The sequence below is a fragment of the Pleurodeles waltl genome, chromosome 1_1 (assembly GCF_031143425.1).
Source record: "Pleurodeles waltl isolate 20211129_DDA chromosome 1_1, aPleWal1.hap1.20221129, whole genome shotgun sequence".
In the NCBI taxonomy this organism is placed as follows: domain Eukaryota; kingdom Metazoa; phylum Chordata; class Amphibia; order Caudata; family Salamandridae; genus Pleurodeles; species Pleurodeles waltl.
This window is the reverse complement of record NC_090436.1, coordinates 898,595,802-898,617,163: the sequence shown is the minus strand read 5'-3', so window position 1 is coordinate 898,617,163 and position 21,362 is coordinate 898,595,802. Positions and strand designations below refer to the sequence as shown.

General features: G+C 52.0%; 1 protein-coding gene across 2 annotated transcripts in view; it reads left to right on the top strand.

Moving 5' to 3' along the window:
• Positions 1–21,362, top strand: part of VPS13A (vacuolar protein sorting 13 homolog A) — a 1,844,906-nt gene that overhangs the window by 1,236,666 nt on the left and 586,878 nt on the right. For both annotated transcript variants that reach the window (XM_069230089.1, XM_069230094.1), the window contains exon 57: positions 7,217–7,298. In XM_069230089.1, the coding sequence (XP_069086190.1) occupies positions 7,217–7,298 (82 nt within the window). The remainder of the gene's footprint in view (positions 1–7,216; positions 7,299–21,362) is intronic.

The following is a 21,362-nucleotide window of genomic DNA, read 5'->3' as shown; positions in this document are numbered from 1 at the left end:
GGGTGGCACAACCAGTGCTGTGGCCTTCAGGTGCCTACCCTTAGTACCCCATGCCCTGGGTACCTGAGTACCTTTTACTAGGGACTAATAGTGGCAGCTAAAAGTGATTCCAAATGTGCCAATGCATCACAACGGTTTTAGGGAAAGAGCTCTGGCCCCGGGAACCTGGTTAGCAGGAGCCCTGGGCACTATCAATTTCTAGGCTACCTCATACATGAGGCAAAAATTGGGGGCTAACCATGTGAAAAAGAGTCCATGCAATACCATTCCAGTCACACAGACTTAGACACATGAAAGAACCACACAGTGTTAGACAAATTAAGATACTTTATTAAGGTAACACGAATACTGAATAGGCAGTCCCCTAACTGGAGGTAAGTAAACACACAATTATGTACACTTTAGCAATCAGTAAAGAGCATAAAAAGCAATAAGCATTGGGAAAAGCAATAGCAAATAGTGAGGGCCCTAGGGGAGGGCCAAACCACACACACAAAAAAGTGGAATGTGAAAGGTACCCCCCCACCACCCCCCAAGGAAGTGGAATCAGTAGAAGGGAGCTGGAGGAACTAGGAACCCCAGGAGGTGAGTACCAGAGTGACCCCCAGCGACCAGGAGAGCAGAGTTAAGTACCTTTCCCCAAAACCAACAGGACGACTTTGCAAAAGGATTATGCAAGACCCAACCAAGACTTGAAGGACCCAAAAGTGGATCCTGACAGAAGAGGACCTGCAAAGGAGGGGAACCAGTTCATAATGGATGTCTGGTTGTGGCAGCAGCCACTACCTACCCTTCTGTGGATACAGGACCAGGTTGACGGTGGACAAAGAAGGTCGGCAGTGAAGCACAGGAGCTGAAGAGAAGACCCAGAAGTAATGTAAGTGATGTCCCACGTCGGCAGTTGAGATGCCAACATTTAGTGGTGCTGGCAAATGCAAGAGATGGAGAATAAGATTTCCAAGGCTGAAGAGGACCAGCAAGGTCCAGGAGACTCGACCCTAGGAGGGTAGTCCGGGGTGACCCTCAGCAGCTGGGAGAGTTACAAGAACAGGAGGCAGCAGCCCCCACAGGCAACCCACTGTCAGCAGACAGAAGAGTCGCAGTGAGGTCCACTCAACACACCTGAAGAGGAGTCCCACATCGCTAGTGCAGCAGGCAGGAGACTGTACTTTACTTCTTGTGCAGACTCAAGACTCGCCACCCTCAGAGGATGCACAGCTGGAGAAACGTTGCATTTGCTAGAAGGAGCCAGAGAAACAATGTTGCAGAGCAGAGTCGTCGCTGGAGATGTAGAGTGTCGGTTCCTGGAGGGCCCAATTGCAGTCCCATTGGCCAGAAGGTGAAGTAAACGATGCAGAGGAATCCTGCTGGAATCTTGAACGTCGAATCTTAGGACCCACCAAAGAGGGAGACCCTAAATAGCCCAGGAAGGGGGATTGGTCACCTAGCAGGATGACCACCTATCAGGAGGGGGCTGTGACATCATCTGTCCTGGCCACTAAGATGCCCCCAGAATCCTATGCCCATCTTGGATTCAATATGGCTGTGGCAAGTGGCCTCCCGGAGGAGCGCTGGGCACCACCCCTCGGGTGGTGATGGACAGGGGTGTGGTCACTCCCTTTTACTTTGTATAGTTTTGTGCCAGTGCAGAGACCGCCTGTTCCTGGACTGATGCAGACCAGTTTATGCAAGGAGGGCCCCAGATGTGCCCTTTGAAGCATACCAATTGCTTGGAGAGGCTGCCCCTCCCAAGCCATGCAACACCTATTTCCAAGGGAGAGAGTGTTATTTCCTTCTCCCACAGGAAAAGCTTTTTTTCTGCTTCCTCTGCCTGAGCTGGTCAAGAAGCAGTAGGGTAGAAACCTGTCTGTAGGATGACAGCAGAGTGGGCTGCCCGGGAAAACCCTGCAAACTGGTAGGAGCAAAGCTGGGTGTTCTCTAAGGAGCCCCCAGAGTCATGGAATCATACAACTAATACTGGCAACAGTATGTGAGTATGATTCTGCCACGTTTGATACCAAACAAGCCCAGGTTTGGAGTTACCATTATGTAGCTGGACACAGGTTGACCTGTGTCCAGTACAGGGGTAAAATGTCTTCCTCGCACTTACGAAGTCCAGGAAAATGGAGCTAGAGTTTGTGGGGAGCACCTTTGCTCATGCAGGGGTGCCCTCACACTCAGTTACTTGCAACCTGCCCTCTGGGCTAGGAGGGCCTGCCATAGGGGTGACTTACAGTGACCTAGTGCAGTGACCTGTAGTGAAAGGGTGCATGCACCTTTTCATGCAGGCCTGCAGACACATTTTGCCTGGGCTCCCCTGGGTGGCATAATACATGCTGCAGCTCATGGGGAACCCCTGGTGCCCCAATGCACTGGATACCTATGTACCTTATACTAAAGACTTACATGAGCGCACCAGTATGCCAATTGTGGGGTGCACTAAATCAGGAACAACCTCATTTAGAGGGAGAGAGAACAGTCACTGGAGTCCTGGTTAGCAGGATCCCAGTGAACACAGTCAAAACACAGACAGCAGGCAGAAAGTGAGGGTAACCATGTCAAAAAGAGGGTACTTTCCTACAATAGTGAATTGGCAAAGTGCAAAAAATGTGCCCTGTGGCCTTTCTGAAGGCCTCCATTTGCTGCAGCATTGCCGATGGACCAGGAAATTCAGGTTGTAGTAGGACCAGGCTCTGAATTGGTTCCGCTGTGTTTCAGAAGCCAGACCAGTTGATACGTTGATGACCTTTCACCCTTTCTGGAGTCCAAGGATGGTGGGAAGGGGCTTAGGAAAAAAGACACATTTTTCCTCTGCCCACAATAACTTTGGGCAGCAGGCCAGCCCAGTTCAGGAATTTTATGAGGGATGGCATTCTACCTTTTCACAAGGAGCACATCCACACACAAAGGTAGTTCCATTATGTAGGAAGTTGGCTCTGTATATACTATTTCAAAGTAAGAAATAGTGTGCACAGAGTCAAAAGGTTCCGCTTAGAGGTATGATAGTGGCAAAATTAGATAATTCTAATGCTCGGTTTTGTGGTAGTGTGGTCGAGCAGTAAGCTTATCAGAGGTTAGTGTTACTCATTTGTTGTACACGCACAGGCAATAAATGAGGAACACACACTCAAAGACTTACTCCAGGCCAATAGGTTTTTATATTGAAAGATATTTTTTCTTAGTTCATTTTAAGAACCACAGGTTCAAGATTTCCATTAAACACTTTAAATGTAAGGTACTTCACTTAGATACTTCAGGAACTTTGAATAAAAGCAATATCATATACAGTCTGTAAAAATGGCAATAAGCTATTTTCAAAGTGGACACTGCAAAAATCAACAGTTCCTGGGGGAGGTTAGATTAAGAGGTAAGTAAAACACTTACAAGTCTCAGTTCTGGGGCATATGCGGCCCACCGTTGGGGGTTCAAGGCAACCCCAAAGTTACCACACCAGCAGCTCAGGGCCGGTCAGGTGCAGAGGTCAAAGAGGGGCCCAAAACACATAGGCGCCTATGGAGAACAGGGGTGCTCCCGTTCCAGTTTGCCAGCAGGTAAGTACCTGGGGGTTTTGTAGAGCACTGGGGGTGGGGACACAAGTAGGCACACCAAACACACCCTCAGCGGCACAGGGGCGGCCGTGTGCAGTGTGCAAAGCAGGCATTGGGTTTCAGGTAGGAATCAATGGAGGGACCCGGGGGTCACTCTAGCGATGCAGGCAGGCACAGGGGGGGCTTCTCAGGACAGCCACCACCTGGGCAAGGTAGAGGGTCGCCTGGGGGTCACTCCTGCACTGAGGTTCGGTTCCTTCAGGTCCCGGGGGCTGCGGGTGCAGTGCTGGTTCCAGGCGTCGGGTCCCTTGTTACAGGCAGTCGCGGTCAGGGGGAGCCTCCGGATTCTCTCTGCAGGCGTCACTGTGGGGGCTCAGGGGGGTCGTCTCTGGTTACTCACGGGCTCGCAGTCGCCGGGGAGTCCTCCCTGTGGTGTTTGTTCTCTGGATCTCGAGCCTGGGTCATCGGGTGCACAGTGTGAAGTCTCACGCTTCCGGCGGGAAACGTGCAGTCTTTGAAAGTTGCTTCTTTCTTGCAAAGAAGTAGCTGGTTTTGAACAGGGGTGCTGTTCACAGGAGTTTCTTGGTCCTTTAGTCCAGGGCAGTCCTCTGAGGCTGCTGGTCCCTGTCGGATGCATCGCTAGAGCAGGTTTTCGAAGTTGCAGACAGGCCTGTAGGGCTGGAGCCAAAGCAGTTGTCGTCTTCCTCCTTCTCTGCAGGCTTGTAGGTCACCAGTCCTTCTTGTTTCTTCAGGTTGCAGGAATCTAGTTTCCTAGGTTCTGGGGTGCCCCTAAATACTGAATTTAGGGGTATGTTTAGGTCTGGGTGGGCAGTAGCCAATGGCTACTGTCCTTGAGGGTGGCTACACCCTCTTTGTGCCTCCTCCCTGAGGGGAGGGGGCACATCCCTATTCCTATTGGGGGAATCCTCCAAAATCAAGATGGAGGATTTCTAAAGGCAGGGGTCACCTCAGCTCAGGACACGTTATGGGCTGTCCTGACTGGTGGGTGACTCCTTGTTTTTCTCATTATCTCACCTGGACTTGCCACCAAAAGTGGGGGCTGTGTCCAGGGGGCAGGAATCTCCACTAGCTGGAGTGCCCTGGGGCATTGTAACACGAAGCTTGAGCCTTTGTAGCTCACTGCTAGGTGTTACAGTTCCTGCAGTGGGGAGTTGTGAAGCACCACCACCCAGAGCAGGCTTTGCTTCTGGCCTCAGAGGGCACAAAGGCCCTCACCCCAGGGGGTCAGAAACTCGTCTCCCAGTACCAGTCAGTCCTGCACTGAAGGATTGGGTAAAATACAGGGGGCATCTCTAAGATGCCCACTGAGTGCATTTTTTAATAAATCCAACACTGATTTATTATTCTGAGAAGTTTGATATCAAACTTCCCAGTATTCAGTGTAGCCATTATGGAGCTGTGGAGTTAGTTTTTGACAAACTCCCAGACCATATATATGGCCACACTGTACTTACAATGTCTAAGAATGAGGCATATTGCTCATGCAGCTATGCCCTCACCTGTGGTATAGTGCACTCTGACTTAGGGCTGTAAGGCCTGCTAGAGGGGTGACTTACCTATGCCACAGGCAGTATTTTGTGTGCATGGCACCCTGAGGGGGATGCCATGTCAACTTTGCCTTTTTCTCCCCACCAACACACACAATCTGCAATGGCAGTGTGCATGTGTTAGGTGAGGGGTCCTTAAGGGTGGCACAACACATGCTGCAGCCCTTAGAGACCTTCCCTGGTCACAGGGCCCTCGGTACCGCTGGTACCTTTTACAAGGGACTTATCTGTGTGCCGAGGGTGTGCAAATTGTGGAAACAATGGTAAATTTTTAGTGAAAGAACACTGGTGCTGGGGCCTGGTTAGCAGGGTCCCAGCACACTTCTCAGTCAAGTCAGCATCAGTATCAGGCAAGAAGAGCGGGGGGTAACTGCAGCAGGGAGCCATTTTCCTACACCTTAGGTGCAGGAGACAACTATGGAACTAAGTGCTTTTTGAGGCCATAATAGGCAATATAATATTTTACAATGGAGAGAAAGAAGTTCAAGCAATGGACTGTGTGTCGGGCTCATCGTAAGCCTTACCTTGAGCCCGTGGTGCAACTTCACAGAGACGATGTGGGCCATATCTCCATTGTCCCTACCTTCTTGCTTGTGAATGTGTATGATTGACAAAGAAGAGAAGTTCTTGCTTGGGCGAGGAGGTTCTGTACTGTATTGAACTTTAAAAATAAAGAACATAAATTAGTAATTGAAGGAGCATACTTTATACCCTGTGTGTCATCCCACCCTGGACACTATAACGAGTACTTGATGTCCACTTGGGCATCCAGTATATGAGGGGCAATATGTTGTAGGCTAACAGGGTCTGTAAACAGCACAGGCATGGAAAGGGAATTCTAAAACATAGATACACAAGGTAAGTACAAACATTCACTTTCTAACACACAATCTAGGATAGAGTAAACATATATAACAACCTTTGTATCACGGTTGTGAATTTTTAGAACTCTTCTTTGACACACAATATATAAATAACCAATAGTGTTGCGAATCACACACTCTTTGGATTGGGTATGCCTCCTCCAGTTCAAAACAAAGTGCCCAACGCATTTGTATTTTCAGTAGTGTTAGGTGACAAGATTGGAATTCGCCTCAAGCGTTTTGCATAAAGGTAGTTCGAGCTGATGAGCATTATATGTAGAAAGTTTTTAACATGTGCTAGTATTCCGTGCCAACAAGTATCTGCGAGTACTTTTATGAAGTTACACATCCACATGAGCAATTATTGTGGTACCGTCCTGCATGCCAAAGAATAATACGGGCCATTGCATGCATGCTCTTCCTTTATAGCTGTAAAGCCTGCCGGCGAAATAATGCCATAAACCAGTACTTGTGTGTATGGCAACAAGAGGCTCTTCCAAGCACTAAGCCTTGTGCCTTCACCAACAGTAGTTTCTTGGTGTAGAGACTCACGGCTGAGAACTCTGCAGTCAAACAGCGACTAGTTGGCCTTACATGCAAGAGATGCCGAAACCAGAGTTTTCCCATAGTGATAAACGGCCACTCCTTCTAGGACTCCATAAAGGTAAAGCGGCGTTTGGGCAATGAAATTGAGTTAAATAGTAAATTGTGTGCGCCATCTTCACCATGGCTGCGGTGACTCGCCTAGGTCTCGTGAGACCACAGCGGTTTGCACCTAACATGCATAACATGGACAGGGGACAACAACGAACACAAAGGACAAACAATAACTCGGGATCTCCAAGATATGTGTAGCGGACCACTCGGGGACTAGAAGGTGAGAAATCTCGCCCACACCGCTACTCTAGCCAACATGGGCAGGACGAGAATCTTGACACTGATGTAAACCATAGTACAAAACACTCACTGGCAAAGCCAGTACGTTTGGCATTTTCAATACTTCTTTTGTTTTATCATGTCATGGTTTTTGCAAAACTGTATTGTTAAGAAAACGGCTGAGCCTCCATCAGTCTAAAACAGTCCTCATTTGGTCACCTCACAAGATCTATTTACTGATTATACTGTCTTGTATGTTTTTAATCAGGCACACTTTTTGAAATATAAATTTGCCGGACTAAATTTACTGTTGGGAACCAAAATGTAAAAATACATTTTTTTTGTCTTATTACTTTACCAGATACAAAACCAGATCCCTGGAGCCATATTTCCCTTCGTCTTTTATCCTACTAAACCACCAAAGTCTGTTACCATGGATTCAGGTATGTTCATTATAGTTTGTCATTTTAAAAAAATGCTTCAGATTTACACCATTTCATTAAACAAGCATTGTAACTGACATGGTACGCATTTGGTACTAGCATACTGCATTAAGAACAGCGCTGAGGTTGCAATGTGATCCAAAGTTTCCAGGGCAGCTTTCTTCTAGTAAAGACATGAGTTCTGCTTGACACACGAAAAGTGTATCTTGTTTCCATGTATATTCGAGAGTCCTCTTTTAATTAAAACTTATAAAACTGCTTTCCATGCAGCCTGGGCTGAAAGATAATTTAATATATTTCCTATTGCAAATGCACTTTCTCCATTGTACTTCTTTGAACAGAACATATTATTTACTGTACTCCATACATAAATTGTGTGGATGGAAGAATCTGAGTAGAGACTTCCAGGGCCAATTGCTTTAAGTTTCTACTCATTACAGTGGATAAAATTTAGTTGTTGCCAGGGGTTTCCCATATTGTTTCCTTACTTGACCCTCCGTTCCTGAGAATCACAGCTTTTAGATAAGATGCTCTTTCGTGCTCTTAAGGAATTTGGAGCCAGATGCTTTTCACCTCCTCTCCACCCCAAGTTGCAACTTCTCCACATTCATGAGGGGTCAATGTCACCCTTGCATGAATGAGTCATATTGTCCCCAAGCATCATTTGGCATTAATGGCCACATGCCTAAGTGTAGGGGGCATGAATTGTCTTGAATTTGTGCAATGTGGACGGGAACAACGATTCCCCACTAACCATAGGCAAGGTGAAGGGAAAAAATCTGACTTCCTGTGGCCTTGTGGGGTGGGGAGAGGGAATTTATCTTCCCTTTTGTGAAAGTGTTAGCACCCATTTGAAATGGGTGCAAACTGCGATTGGTTTGCGCCCGCGTTCGCAAAACAATCCTACATTGCACTGCGAGTCGCAATTAGGAAGGGAACACCCCTTCCTAATTGCGAGTCGCAAGCCTGTTTTGCGATTCGGTAACCAGGTTACCGAATCGCAAAACTGGGTTTGTGCATCGCAATGTGCTTTTTGCACGTCGCAAACAGCGAAAGTCGCTGTTTGCGACATGCAAAAAGCTACCTACATGTGGGTCTTGGTCCCTAATTAGGTCTGGTGTTAACAAAGACATTTTGTTTTTATTAAACTTCTATTTCTCTCTCTTTCGGCTGTCTTTACTGTGAGTGATCGCATTCTTCTCTTCCACAAGGAGCATATTGGCACACAAAGTAGTTTTGTTTAGTGTCAGGAACTACAGTGGCAATCAGTGACGTAACGAAACTGGAGGGTGCCCCTTTGGAAAGAACATGGAGGAGCCCCCTCTCCAGACTCACTCAGGGCAGGTGCTGTGCTGAAGGGGTCCCCTGGAGTGTGGCTGCGGGGCCTTTGTTATGCCACTGGTGGCAACGTGTGCTTTTAGAGTTCAAAAACGTTTTGGTTTTTTTTTGCCAGTGTTTGTTACAACGTTGAGGGCCTGGTAGCTCCCACAACAATAAAGTGTTACAAAAGCCATGTCAAAACAAGACACGCATTGATGAAACTAAAAGACTTATAAAAATATGTCAGATCAGTTGGCTTTGTCAGTGTTTGTTTATTTTCATGCTTCCCATAATGGTGTTGAAAATGGTTACACTGATTTTCCATTAAAATATTTTTGGGAAATACTAGCATGCATCAAAACATTTTACTAAATGACACTTCATTTGCATCTAATCAGAGAGCATTCTGGGAGCATTATACTTAGCCTCATACCCTAAACTTTTCAAACATGTGTACACATGTTTTGTTTTTTTTTGTACTGGAACCAACGTCAGTAGTAAAGTGTGACCTTAAAACATTTATTTACAGCACTTACCCTAATAATGAAGGTTTTCAAATAATGAACCATAAATACAAGTTCGAACAGCATTATCTTTTGAAAACACATTACCTCAACTGCAGAGAGTTCCACTCTCTGTAAACAGGCAGCCAAAGGGTTTGTGCTGCAGAGGTTTGGGCCTACTTGTCCCAAGGACAAAGTAAACATAAAAACTTGTTGCCCTTGACCCCAAACAAGATGTCCCGGGCGATAGAAATTCCACATCCCTGAATTAGCCTCCCCAGTCATTGTCCTATATGGCAGTGTCTGCACCTACTCAGGTTGTCCGATCCTGCCCACGATACACCATCGTAGAGTGCAGGCTTAGTTCTGACCCCTGTCCCCAGGGCTCACCAGTTCACCAGGACACCAAAGACACCCCAGGTTCTCGAAGGAGGAGCTCAGGGTCATGGTGGAGGAAATCGTATGGGTAGAGACACAGCTATTCGGATCACAGGTGCAGCACACCTTCATTGCAAGGAAGATGGAGCTATGGTGAAGAATAGTGGACAGGGTCAACGCAGTGGGACAGCACCCAAGAAATCGCGATGACATCAGGAAGAGTTGGAACGACCTACGGGGGAAGGTGCGTTCCGTGGTCTCAAGACACCACCTTGCGGTTCAGCGGACTGGCGGCGGACCCCCACCTCCTCCCCCACAACTAACAACATGGGAGGAGCAGGTCTTGGCGATTCTGCATCCTGAGGGCTTTGCAGGAGTAGATGGAGGAATGGACTCTGGTAAGTCAAATCTTAACTATTACATCCTCCACTCTACCTGCATGCCATCACATACCCCCACCCTCCCCCTCCCCCCCATCACTCCAACTCCTCACAAATGTCCCAACATCACAAACCGCACATCCCAACACCAAGCCCTGCATGCAACACCAAAGCATGGACACCAATCACCAAAGCATGCCCTCTTCACAAACCCATACATCCCCCTAAACCATCATCACACAAGGTCCCACACAGGAATGCAAGCACTGGGGTAAACGGTCACCCACCCATTGCACACCATGCCACACACAGATGTAATAAACATCCTTTCATACCCCTGCAGGACCCCTACCCAACGTCACCGGACAGGAGGGTCCACACATGTCCACACCACCAACAGAAGAGGCCCACAGTGATGACAGCAGCTCTGTCCATCTGGATCTAGATGACCAGCCCGGCCCATCGGGGACCTCGGGACAGTCGGTTCCCATCACACAGTCACAGGCCACTACAGAGCTTCCACCCTCTGGAAACACCAGCACAGCACCCACCCAGCGGGCCCATACCTCTGTCCCCAGGACACGTCAATCAGCAGTGTGTCCACCACTACAGGGAACCCAGGCTAACCCACCACCCCAACAACAACAGGGACCTGGGGGCAGTGGCAGTGGGCACACGGTCCAGGGGACGGTGGCCCAGGAACACAGGGGAACTGGGAGGGCTGCTGTGCGACAGGGGGAGGACAGGCCAAGGGAACCCACTCTCCACAAGGCCCTCTCCAACATCATGGGAGCCTACCACCACTCCCAGGAGATGATAGCAACGGTACTGGCCAAGTTTCAGGAGACCCAGCGCCTGCAGGAGGAACAGTATTTGGGCTTCAGGGAGGAACTCAGAACCATCAATTCCACCCTGGGCACCATCGTAGGGGTGCTGAAGGAAGTCCTCAACACCAGGAGGGACACTGTGGCACAACAAGGGGCCCCTGACACTAGCATGGACGATGAACTGCCCACCACCTCCGCCGGCGCTAGTGGACAGGAGGCACCGCCACAGGACCACCACACCAGCACCCCACCCCCTGCAGAGGGAGAACCACCCCGCAAACGGTCCCTGAGATTCAGGACAAAGACAGAGAACGATGCCGAGATCCCCGCCAAGAAATGAGACCACCCTGAATGTCATCCTTCTGTCCCACTTTGTCACCCTGTCCATCCTTAAACTGCCCCTGCTCCACTTCCTATGCCCATTTGGGCAATGCACCTGTGAGACTAATAGACTGGACTCTGCCATGGAAATTCCTCCACCTTCACCCCTCACCATTTTGCAACCCCCTCCAATATTGAGCACTTAAATAAACACCCTTGAAGCACAAAACAATCTGGAGTCAGTCTGTGATTTCGAAATAGTGTATTAGCAATTACTGTGGTAAAAAGCTCTTTCAATTGTAATGTCAACATACCTATGTCACACAGCTCTAGTCCATGAGGAATCAAAGCAGATGTCACACAGTGGGACCCACATCTGTGAAATCGTAAGGGAAAGTGACAACTCAGTGACCATATACTGGGTGAAAACGACAGACAGTTGAGAGGTAGTAGTGTTAAAGTACATGTATTATGCAGGTCTATACTCTTACCTGTGTCTCACTGGAAATATTGCTGGATCACTGAGTCCCTGTTGTCCATGTCTTCTTCTGCTTCCTCGTCTTCACTGTCCACAGGCTCCACAGCTGCAACAACACCGCCATCTGGACCATCCTCCTGCAGAAAAGGCACCTGTTGTTGCAAAGCCAAGTTGTGAAGCATACAGCAGGCCACGATGATCTGGCACACCTTCTTTGGTGAGTAGAATAGGGAGGCACCTGAACCTGGCCTTCAGGAGGCCTAAGGTCCGCTCAATTATGCACTGTGTTCTCCCATGGGCCTCATTGTAGCGTTCCTCTGCCCTTGTCCTGGGATTCCTCACTGGGGTCAGTAGCCATGACAGGTTGGGGTAACCAGAGTCACCTGCAAATGGCGAGGGACAACTGTTAGACACACACTAACCTGTAGGGATATCCCCAGACCCAGACAACCATTCCCACTGTCTTGCTTCCAAGTGCTCACCTAATAGCTGCACACCGTGCCTCTGGAGTTGACCCATCACATAAGGGATGCTGCTATTCTGCAGGATGTAGGCATCATGCACTGAGCCAGGGAACTTGGCATTCACATGGGAGATGTACTGGTCTGCCAAACATACCATCAGTACATTCATCGAATGATAACTCTTCGGGTTTCTGTACACTTGATCACTCCTGCGGGGGGGGGACCAAAGCCACATGTGTCCCATCATTGGCACCTATGGTGTTGGGGATATGTCCCAGGGCATAGAAATCACCTTTCATTGTAGGCAAATCCTCAACCTGAGGGAAAACGATGTAGCTCTGCATGTGTTTCAGCAGGGCAGACAACACTCTGGACAACACGTTGGAAAACATAGGCTGGGATATCCCTGATGCCATGGCCACTGTTGTTTGAAATGACCCACTTGCAAGGAAATGGAGCACTGACAGCACCTGCACTTGAGGGGGTGGATTCCTGTGGGATGGCGGATAGCATGACATCATGTCTGGCTCCAGCTGGGCACACAGTTCCTGGATTGTGGCACGGTCAAAGATCACACGTCTTTCCTCCATTGTCGACAGGTCCACCAGCGGTCTGTACACCGGAGGATGCCGCCATCTCCTCACATGTCCCATCGGACGGTGCCTATGAAGGACAACAGCGAGCACAGAGTCAACCAACTCAGAGGTACGTACCCACAGCTTACACAGAACACGAATCCTAATCCGAAAAGTGGCCTGTATGTGTGTTGAGTCTAGGCCTAGGTATGTGTGACGCAGGAAAAAATGAAGCCATGTAGGCCCCTGAAATGGCGGCTGCCTGACCTCTAAAGTGGGACAATGGGATGTGAGGTAACTGCGCTAGCATTGTACACCGTCACGGTAGGCGGTTGAAGACCGCGGGCAATGCTGCATTGGTTAACATTGGACCCTATGGGTCCTAAGAGCCAATGACGATGTACGCCGGCGGTGACGGTACGCACCGCCGCGGATGTGACCGCCATTTTCTATCTGTTCTATCACTCGATACCTGATCTTCGACAGGAGAGGACCTACACTGCAAGTGCTGCTGTGACCTCGGTCTGGAAGAGACAATGGCTTGAGTGTCTGGGGAAAGGGCCCCTGCATTCAGCACGGAAAAGTTGGAGAAAAAGATATTTGGCGTGTCATCGCCAAGGACGTCCGGACCCTGGGGGTCTGCCACAGACGGAGCACCCACTGCCCGAAAAGATGGGAGAACATTCGCCGCTGGAGCAAGAAGAAGGCGGAGGCTCAGCTGAGGATGGCCTCCTAACGTGGGAGGGGTGCCCGTCGCACCATGACCCCTCTGATGTTCAGGATCCTGGCTGTGGCGTACCCGGAGTTGGATGGGCGCTTGAGGGCATCACAGCAGCCACAAGGGGGTGAGTACACTCTCATCATGCTGATTTTGTGCTCAGTGGAGGGGTCTGGGTGGTGGATGTGGGCTGTGGGTTTCCCTAGGCCAGGGCGAGTTTAGTAGGCAAGGTCCCTCCGTAAGGCACGCCATGTGGCACCCCTCCTCTGTAGAGTGCCAAGTACACCTAGTCATGCACCTGTGTCATCCATGTGGGCAGATGTCGTGCATAGCCTAGTAGGCCATTTCCCAGGGATTGAATAGTGGAGCCCAAGAGCGCGGCGTAGTGCAGGGGGCTTCTGTGTCTGTTGTGTCCGCCAACGGTAGCGCTAGTGCGTGCACTCAACATGTCTTTCTTCTGTCATCCCCCCCCCCCTCCCCCCCTTTTTGTGGTCTCCCTGTTCTTGTGTGCATTAGCATCATCAGGCAGAGGAGCAGTGGCACCGGAGCAGGAGGGAGCTGCATCCCACATGGCCATGGAGGGCCACACTACGGACTCGGAGTTCATCAGTGGGACGGAGGGCAAGGGGAGCTCCACGGCAGGGACAAGAGCTGACACCAGCGACACGGACTCATCCTCTGATGGGAGCTCCCTTGTGGTGGCGGCAACATCTGTGTGTCCCCCATCTAAAGGTACAGCCGCCACCCCCCCTACCAGCACCACCCTCCCAGCAGCCCCTCAGCCTTTGCACCGTGCCCGCTCACCCGGGAGGGTGGGCATCACCTTTGCCCCAGGCACCTCAGGCCCTGCCCCAGTCACCCCTGCTGCCCTCAGTGAGGAGGCCATTGACCTTCTCAGGTCCCTCACTGTTGGGCAGTCTACCATTTTGAATGCCATCCAGGGTGTAGAAAGGCAGTTGCAACAAACAAATGCATTCCTGAAGGGCATTCATTCTGGTCAGGCGGCCCTTCAGTGAGCTTTTCAGACTCTGGCCTCAGCACTGATGGCAGCCATTGTCCCTGTCTCTAGCCTCCCCCCTCCAACTTCCTCCACCCAGACCCAATCCCCTGTACCCCAGCCTATCCCAAGCACACCTTCAGACCAGCATGCACACACGTCAACACCCAAGGGAAGCTCTGGCAAACATAAGCACCACAACACACCTGCATGCACTACATCTACAGCCACTACTGCCATCACCAGCACACCCACCACCACACCCCGCTCATGTGCAGTCACCACCCCCACTACCATTCACACGTCCCCTGTGTCCTCTCCCAGTTTGTCTGTGACGCCACCTCCCAAGATATACAAACGCAGGCACACACCCTCCCAACAGCCATCCACCTCACGACAGCCTCCAGCGCATGCACCTTCACCCAAAGTCACCAAACGAACACCTCCTACAACCACAACCTCTTCCTCCACTCCCAAACCCCCTCCAGCTACCCGTCCCAGTGTCTCCCAAAAACTTTTCCTGTCCAACCTTGACCTCTTTCCCACACCTCCTCCACCCCGTCCGTCTCCTATGGCCGACTCTCCAGGTCCCAACCTAGCACCTCAGCCACAACATCTCCGGGACCAGTGGTGCCTGTATTCACCTGAATCTGGAGTGCACCGGCCACCAGGGCAGCTAGTGTGGCACGCAGCCACAGCACGGACAGTCCCCCACCTGTCAAGAATCAAAAGTTGGCGAGTGCCTGGCGGGAGAGGGGGAAGACTCCAGCCACCAAAGCCGCTCCCAGGGGTCCCGGATGGGAGTGTGGAGTCAGCTGTGACACCTTCCAAGGTGGGGAAGGGCCACAAGAAACCAGGAAAGTCTGGGAAGAGCAGCACGGCGGAGGAGACCGCCATCATCCCTGGCCACCGCCATCATCCCCGTTGGCCAGGAGGCCACCACCGCCATCATCCATGCTGGCCAGGAGGCCACCAACATCATCCCCGCTGGCCAGGAGGCCACCAACATCATTCCCGCTGGGACAGAGAGGACCACCAGCACAAGCCCCGCTGGGACAGAGAGGACCGCCAGCACAAGCCCCGCTGGGACAGAGAGTACCGCCAGCACAAGCCCCGCTGGGACCGAGAGGACCGCCAGCACAAGCCCCGCTGGGATCGAGAGGACCGCCAGAACAAGCCCCGCTGGGACCAAGAGGACCGCCAGCACAAGCTCTGCTGGGACAGAGAGGACCGCCTACAGCTGAGTCTCTGCAAATGGGCCCGCCACCTCAAGCACCGCTGAACAGGGCACCGCCAACTCAAGCACCGCTGAACAGGGCACCGCCACCTCACGCACCGCTGAACAGGGCACCTCCGCTCCAAGCACCACTGAACAGGGCACCTCCGCTCCAAGCACCGCTGAACAGGGCACCTCCGCTCCAAGCACCGCTGAACAGGGCACCTCCGCTCCAAGCACCGCTGAACAGGGCACCTCCGCTCCAAGCACCGCTGAACAGGGCACCTCCGCTCCAAGCCCCGCTGAACAGGGCACCTCCGCTCCAAGCCCCGCTGAACATGGCACCGCCGCTCCAAGCCCCGCTGAACATGGCACCGCCGCTCCAAGCACCGCTGAACATGGCACCGCCGCTCCAAGCACCGCTGAACAGGGCACCGCCGCTCCAAGCACGGCTGAACAGGGCACCGCCGCTCCAAGCACGGCTGAACAGGGCACCGCCGCTCCAAGCACGGCTGAACAGGGCACCGCCGCTCCAAGCACGGCTGAACAGGGCACCGCCGCTCCAAGCACGGCTGAACAGGGCACCGCCGCTCCAAGCACGGCTGAACAGGGCACCGCCGCTCCAAGCACGGCTGAACAGGGCACCGCCGCTCCAAGCACGGCTGAACAGGGCACCGCCGCTCCAAGCACGGCTGAACAGGGCACCGCCGCTCCAAGCACGGCTGAACAGGGCACCGCCGCTCCAAGCACCGCTGGCCCATGAGCGCCAAGGGTACTGATGCTACTGAGTCCGTCACGAGCAGGATGAAGCACTCTGGGCACAGAGCCCCCTCCAGAATCAGTGGAGACTGTCATCCACTACCTCTGTCCTTAGCAGGATGAAGCACTCTGGGCACAAGGCCCCCTCCAGAACCAGTGGAGGCTGTCATCCACTACCTCTGTCCTTAGCAGGATGAAGCACTCTGGGCCCCAGGGCCCCTCCAGAACCAGTGGAGACTGTCATCCACTGCCTCTGTCCTTAGCAGGATGAAGCACTCTGGGCACAGGGCCCCCTCCAGAACCAGTGGAGAGATGTATCCACTTGATAGACTGTGGCTTTGCACTCCCCAGGATGGAACAGTGGGCAACCCACCCACTGTAGAGACTTGAGAGACTGTGGCTTTGCACTCCCCAGGATATGGCAGTGGGCAACCCACCCACTGTAGAGACTTGAGAGACTGTGGCTTTGCACTCACCAGGGTATGGCAGTGGGCAACCCACCCACTGTAGAGACTTGAGAGACTGTGGCCACCCACTGTAGAGACTTGAGAGACTGTGGCTTTGCACTCCCCAGGATATGGCAGTGGGCAAACCACCCACTGTAGAGACTTGAGAGACTGTGGCTTTGCACTTACCAGGATATGGCAGTGGGCAACCCACCCACTGTAGAGACTGGAGAGACTGTGGCTTTGCACTCCCCAGGATTGAACAGTGGGCATGTGGCCCTCTCGTGGATTTGGCGTCGTGCACTCCACCAGCTGAGGTGCCCCCCCTTTCCCTCCCCCTGAGGTGCCTGTATTCGTGCTCTCTGATACCCCTGCAGTGTTCTCTCCGTCATGGTTGGGGATCTTGTGTGGGCCTCGCCCATACCGTGTGGGCCCAATGTTCCACGGACTTCATTGGAGCACTACCTGGACTACTGAACTTGGTGTATAATTTGTTTGTGGTGTATATACATATTTTTGCGTACTGCATTTTAATATATTACAATGGTTACACTCCTTTCCTTTTGTCTTTGCATTCTTCCGGGGGGGTTAGGGGGTATAACTGTGACGTATTAGTATGTATTAGTGTGTGTGTGTTGTAGTGGGTGAGGGTGGGGGTGTTGCGTGTGTGTGTCCCTGTTTTTTCCCTCCCCCTCCCCTGTGTCGTAGGTGCAGTACTCCCCGTGGTCTTTGCCGCTGGCGTTCGTGCTCCTGGTAGAGGAGCAAGAAAATGAGGGCTGGCAGGATGTGCAGCTCTGGTTCCATGGCGTCCAGATTCCTCGTGGGGTGTGTAGAGGTGAGCGTTTTCCCTTCGCACTCCTGTTTCCGCCGTGTTTTTATCCGCGGTGAATCCGCCCCGGAAAAGGTGGCGAATTGGTAGGTTGTGATACTGTGGGCGGTACTTTGTCTTCCGCCTGTCTGTTGGCGGTGACCGCCAAGCTGTTTGTCTGTACCTCTGTGGCGGTCGGAGTGTTAAAGTGGCTGTCTTTGTTGGCGGTTTCCGCCACGGTCGGTATTCCAAATTTTTTACCACCAGCCTGTTGGCGGTCTTACCGCCCCTTTAACACCGTCCGCCAGGGTTGTAATAAGGGCCTAGGTTTGTGTGGTCCCGCTTTCGCCTGGTCATCCGCTCTCTGTGGGCCTATAATGACACCTCCGACGGGGGCCCCACTCGTCCCCCGGCCGTCACCCCGGTTCTCACGGCTGTTCACCTCCGTTCACCCCAGTCTCTCTCCGTCTTGTCAGGCCGTCATCCAGGTGGGCGGCTGGCCTCGGGGTTCTGCAGCGCCCCTTCAGGTCCCCTCCCCCCCGGGCATGGCTCTTCGTGGCGCCGCTCTCCCGGTCAGCAACAGCGGGGGTGTCCGTTCGCCCCTTCTCTGGCACCCCATGCTCGATCCGCAGCTCCTCTCGTCAGCCTGCGGGCAATGGAGAGGGTAGGCAGGCCCAGCCCCCCTTGATGGGCTTCGCCCAGGTTAGGCCACAACTCTCCTCAGCCCAGGCTGGGCCACAGGATTGTGCGCAGTCTCCCTGCTCCGGTCGCACATTCCGTCCAGGTCCACAGTTTCGCCCCGTCACCAGCCTCCTGTACCCCCTCTTCAGGCCCTCCACCTCCGCTCAGCCACACCCGCCCTGTGCATTAGTCATCCAGTCGGGTCAGGCCTTCCCACCAGCACCACCTCCTCTCGGTCGGCCATGGGTCCTCCTCTCGGGAACCTCAGAGCGAATGCGGTTTGTTCGGCTTTTACCCCCTGCCCTGTGGTTGTGGGGAGTCAGGATCTGGCCCCCGATGGGGTGTTCAGTGCAGGATAATCGGCGGGCTGAAGCGAAAAGTATTGAGCTATTTGGCTGCTCCTAGCCTTTCAATCAATTCATCAGCCCTAGGAATTGGGTGGGCATCGGTTTTGGTCACAGCATTGAGGCCCTTATAGTCCATACAAAACCTTGTTTCTATCTTTCCATCCTGGGAATGAAGCTTGAGGACTAAAACTGCTTGGCTGGCCCAGGTGCGGTCAGAATGCTCAATGACTCCCATTTTCAACATCTTGCTGACATCCCCTTTGTTGCTGTTTTTGACATGATCATGCTGTCTGTACATTTTATTTTTGACAGGTAAGCTGTCCCTAGTGGCCACATCTTGTGTACACCAGGTAGTCTGACCAGGGGTCAAAGAGAAGAGCTCAGCATTCTGCTGCAAGACTTGATTACAGTGTAGGAAGTAGGCTCTGTATATACTATTTCAAAGTAAGAAATAGTGTGCACAGAGTCCAAGGGTTCCCCTTAGAGGTAAGATAGTGGCAAAAAGAGATAATTCTAATGCTCTCTTTTGTGGTTGATAGTGTGGTCGAGCGGTAGGCTTATCAGAGGGTAGTGTTAAGCATTTGTTGTACACAAACAGGCAATAAACTATGAACACACACTCAAATACTTAACTCCAGGCTAATAGGTTTTTAAATAGAAAAATATATTTTCTTAGTTTATTTTAAGAACCACAGGTTCAAGATTTGCAAGTAATACTTCAAATGAAAGGTATTTCCCTCAGGTGTTCTAGGAACTTTGACTAATAACAATAGCATGTACAGTTTTGACAAAAAGTGGACACAGTGCAAAAATCAACAGTTCCTGGGGAGGTAAGTAATTGGTAAGTTCACAGGTAAGTAAAACACTTACAGGGTTCAAAGTTGGGTCCAAGGTAGCCCACCGTAGGCTTCAATGGAGAACAGGGGTGCCCCGGTTCCAGTCTGCCAGCAGGTAAGTACCTGTGTCCTCGGGGGGAAGACCAGGGGGGTTTTGTAGGGCACTGGGGGGGGACACAAACAGGCACAGAAAGTACACCCTCAGCGGCACAGGGGCGGCCGGGTTCAGAGTGCAAACAGGCGTCGGGTTTTGTATTGAAAGCAATGGGAGAGCTGGGGGTCTCTTCAACAATGCAGGCAGGCACAGGGGGGACCCCTCAGGGTAGCCACCACCTGGGCTAGGCAGAGGGTTGCCTGGGGGTCGCTCCTGCACTGGAGTTAGGTTCCTTCAGGTCCTGGGGGTTGCGGGTGCAGTGTTGGTTCCAGGCGTTGGGTCCCTTGTTACAGGCAGTCTCGGTCAGGGGGAGTCTCTGGATTTCCTCTGCAGGCGTCGCTGTGGGGGGGGGGGGGGGGGGCAGAGGGATCGTCTCTGGCTACTCACGGGCTCGCAGTCGCCGAGGAGTCCTCCCTGTAGTTTTGGTTTTCCGCAGGTCGAGCCGGGGGCGTCTGGTGCAGGTTGGAAAGTCTCACGCTTCCGGCGGGAAATGTGAAGTCCTTAGAGTTGTTTCTTTGTTGCAAGAAAGTTGCAGATTGTTGAACAGGGCCGCTGTTCACAGAAGTTTCTTGGTCCTTGGTTGCAGGGCAGTCCTTTGAGGCTTCAGAGGTCGCTGGTCCCTGTTGGATGCGTTGCTGTTGCAGTTTTCTTCGAAATTGGGAGACAGGCCGGTAGGGCTGGGGCCAAAGCAGTTGTCGTCTTCATCTTCACTGCAGGGCTTCAGGTCAGCAGTCCTTCTTCTGGTTAAGGTTGCCGGAATCTAGTTTCCTAGGTTCTGGAGAGCCCCTAAATGCTGAATTTAGGGGTGTGCTTAGGTCTGGGAGGGCAGTAGCCAATGGCTACTGTACTTGAGGGTGGCTACACCCTCTTTGTGCCTCCTCCCTGAGGGGAGAGGGGCGCATCCCTAATCCTATTGGGGGAATCCTCCATCCACAAGATGGAGGATTTCTAAAAGTAAGAGTCACCTCAGCTCAGGACACCTTAGGGGTTGTCCTGACTGGTGGGTGACTCCTCCTTGTTTTTCTAATTATCTCCTCCAGCCTTGCCACCAAAAGTGGGGGCAGTGGCTGGAGGTGCGGGCATCTCCACTAGCTGGGATGCCCTGTGGCGCTGTAACAAAGGGGGTGAGCCTTTGAGGCTCACCGCCAGGTGTTACAGTTCCTGCAGGGGGAGGTGAGAAGCACCTCCACCCAGTACAGGCATTGTTCCTGGCCACGGAATGACAAAGGCACTCTCCCCATGTGGCCAGCAACATGTCTGGTGTGTGCATGCTCGCAAAAACTAGTCAGCCTACACTGGAGGTCGGGTATGTTTTCAGGGGGCATCTCTAAGATGCCCTCTGTGTATTTTACAATAAATTGCACACTGGCATCAGTGTGCATTTATTGTGCTGAGAAGTTTGATACCAAACTTACCAGTTTTCAGTGTAGCCATTATGGTGCTGTGGAGTTCGTGTTTGGCAGACTCCCAGACCATATACTCTTATGGCTACCCTGCACTTACAATGTTTAAAGTTTGGCTTAGACACTGTTGGGGCATAGTGCTCATGCATTTATGCCCTCACCTGTGGTATAGTGCACCCTGCCTTAGGGCTGTAAGGCCAGCTAGAGGGGTGACTTACCTATGCCACAGGCAGTGTGAGGTTGGCATGGTACTCTGAGGGGAGTGCCATGTCGACTTAGTCATTTTCTCCCCACTAGCACACACAAGCTGTGAAGCAGTGTGTATGTGCTGGATGATGGGTCCCTAGGGTGGCATAAGACATGCTGCAGCCCTTAGAAACCTTCCCTGGCATCAGGGTCCTTGGTACCAGTTACAAGGGACTTACCTGAGTGCCAAGGTTGTGCCAATTGTGG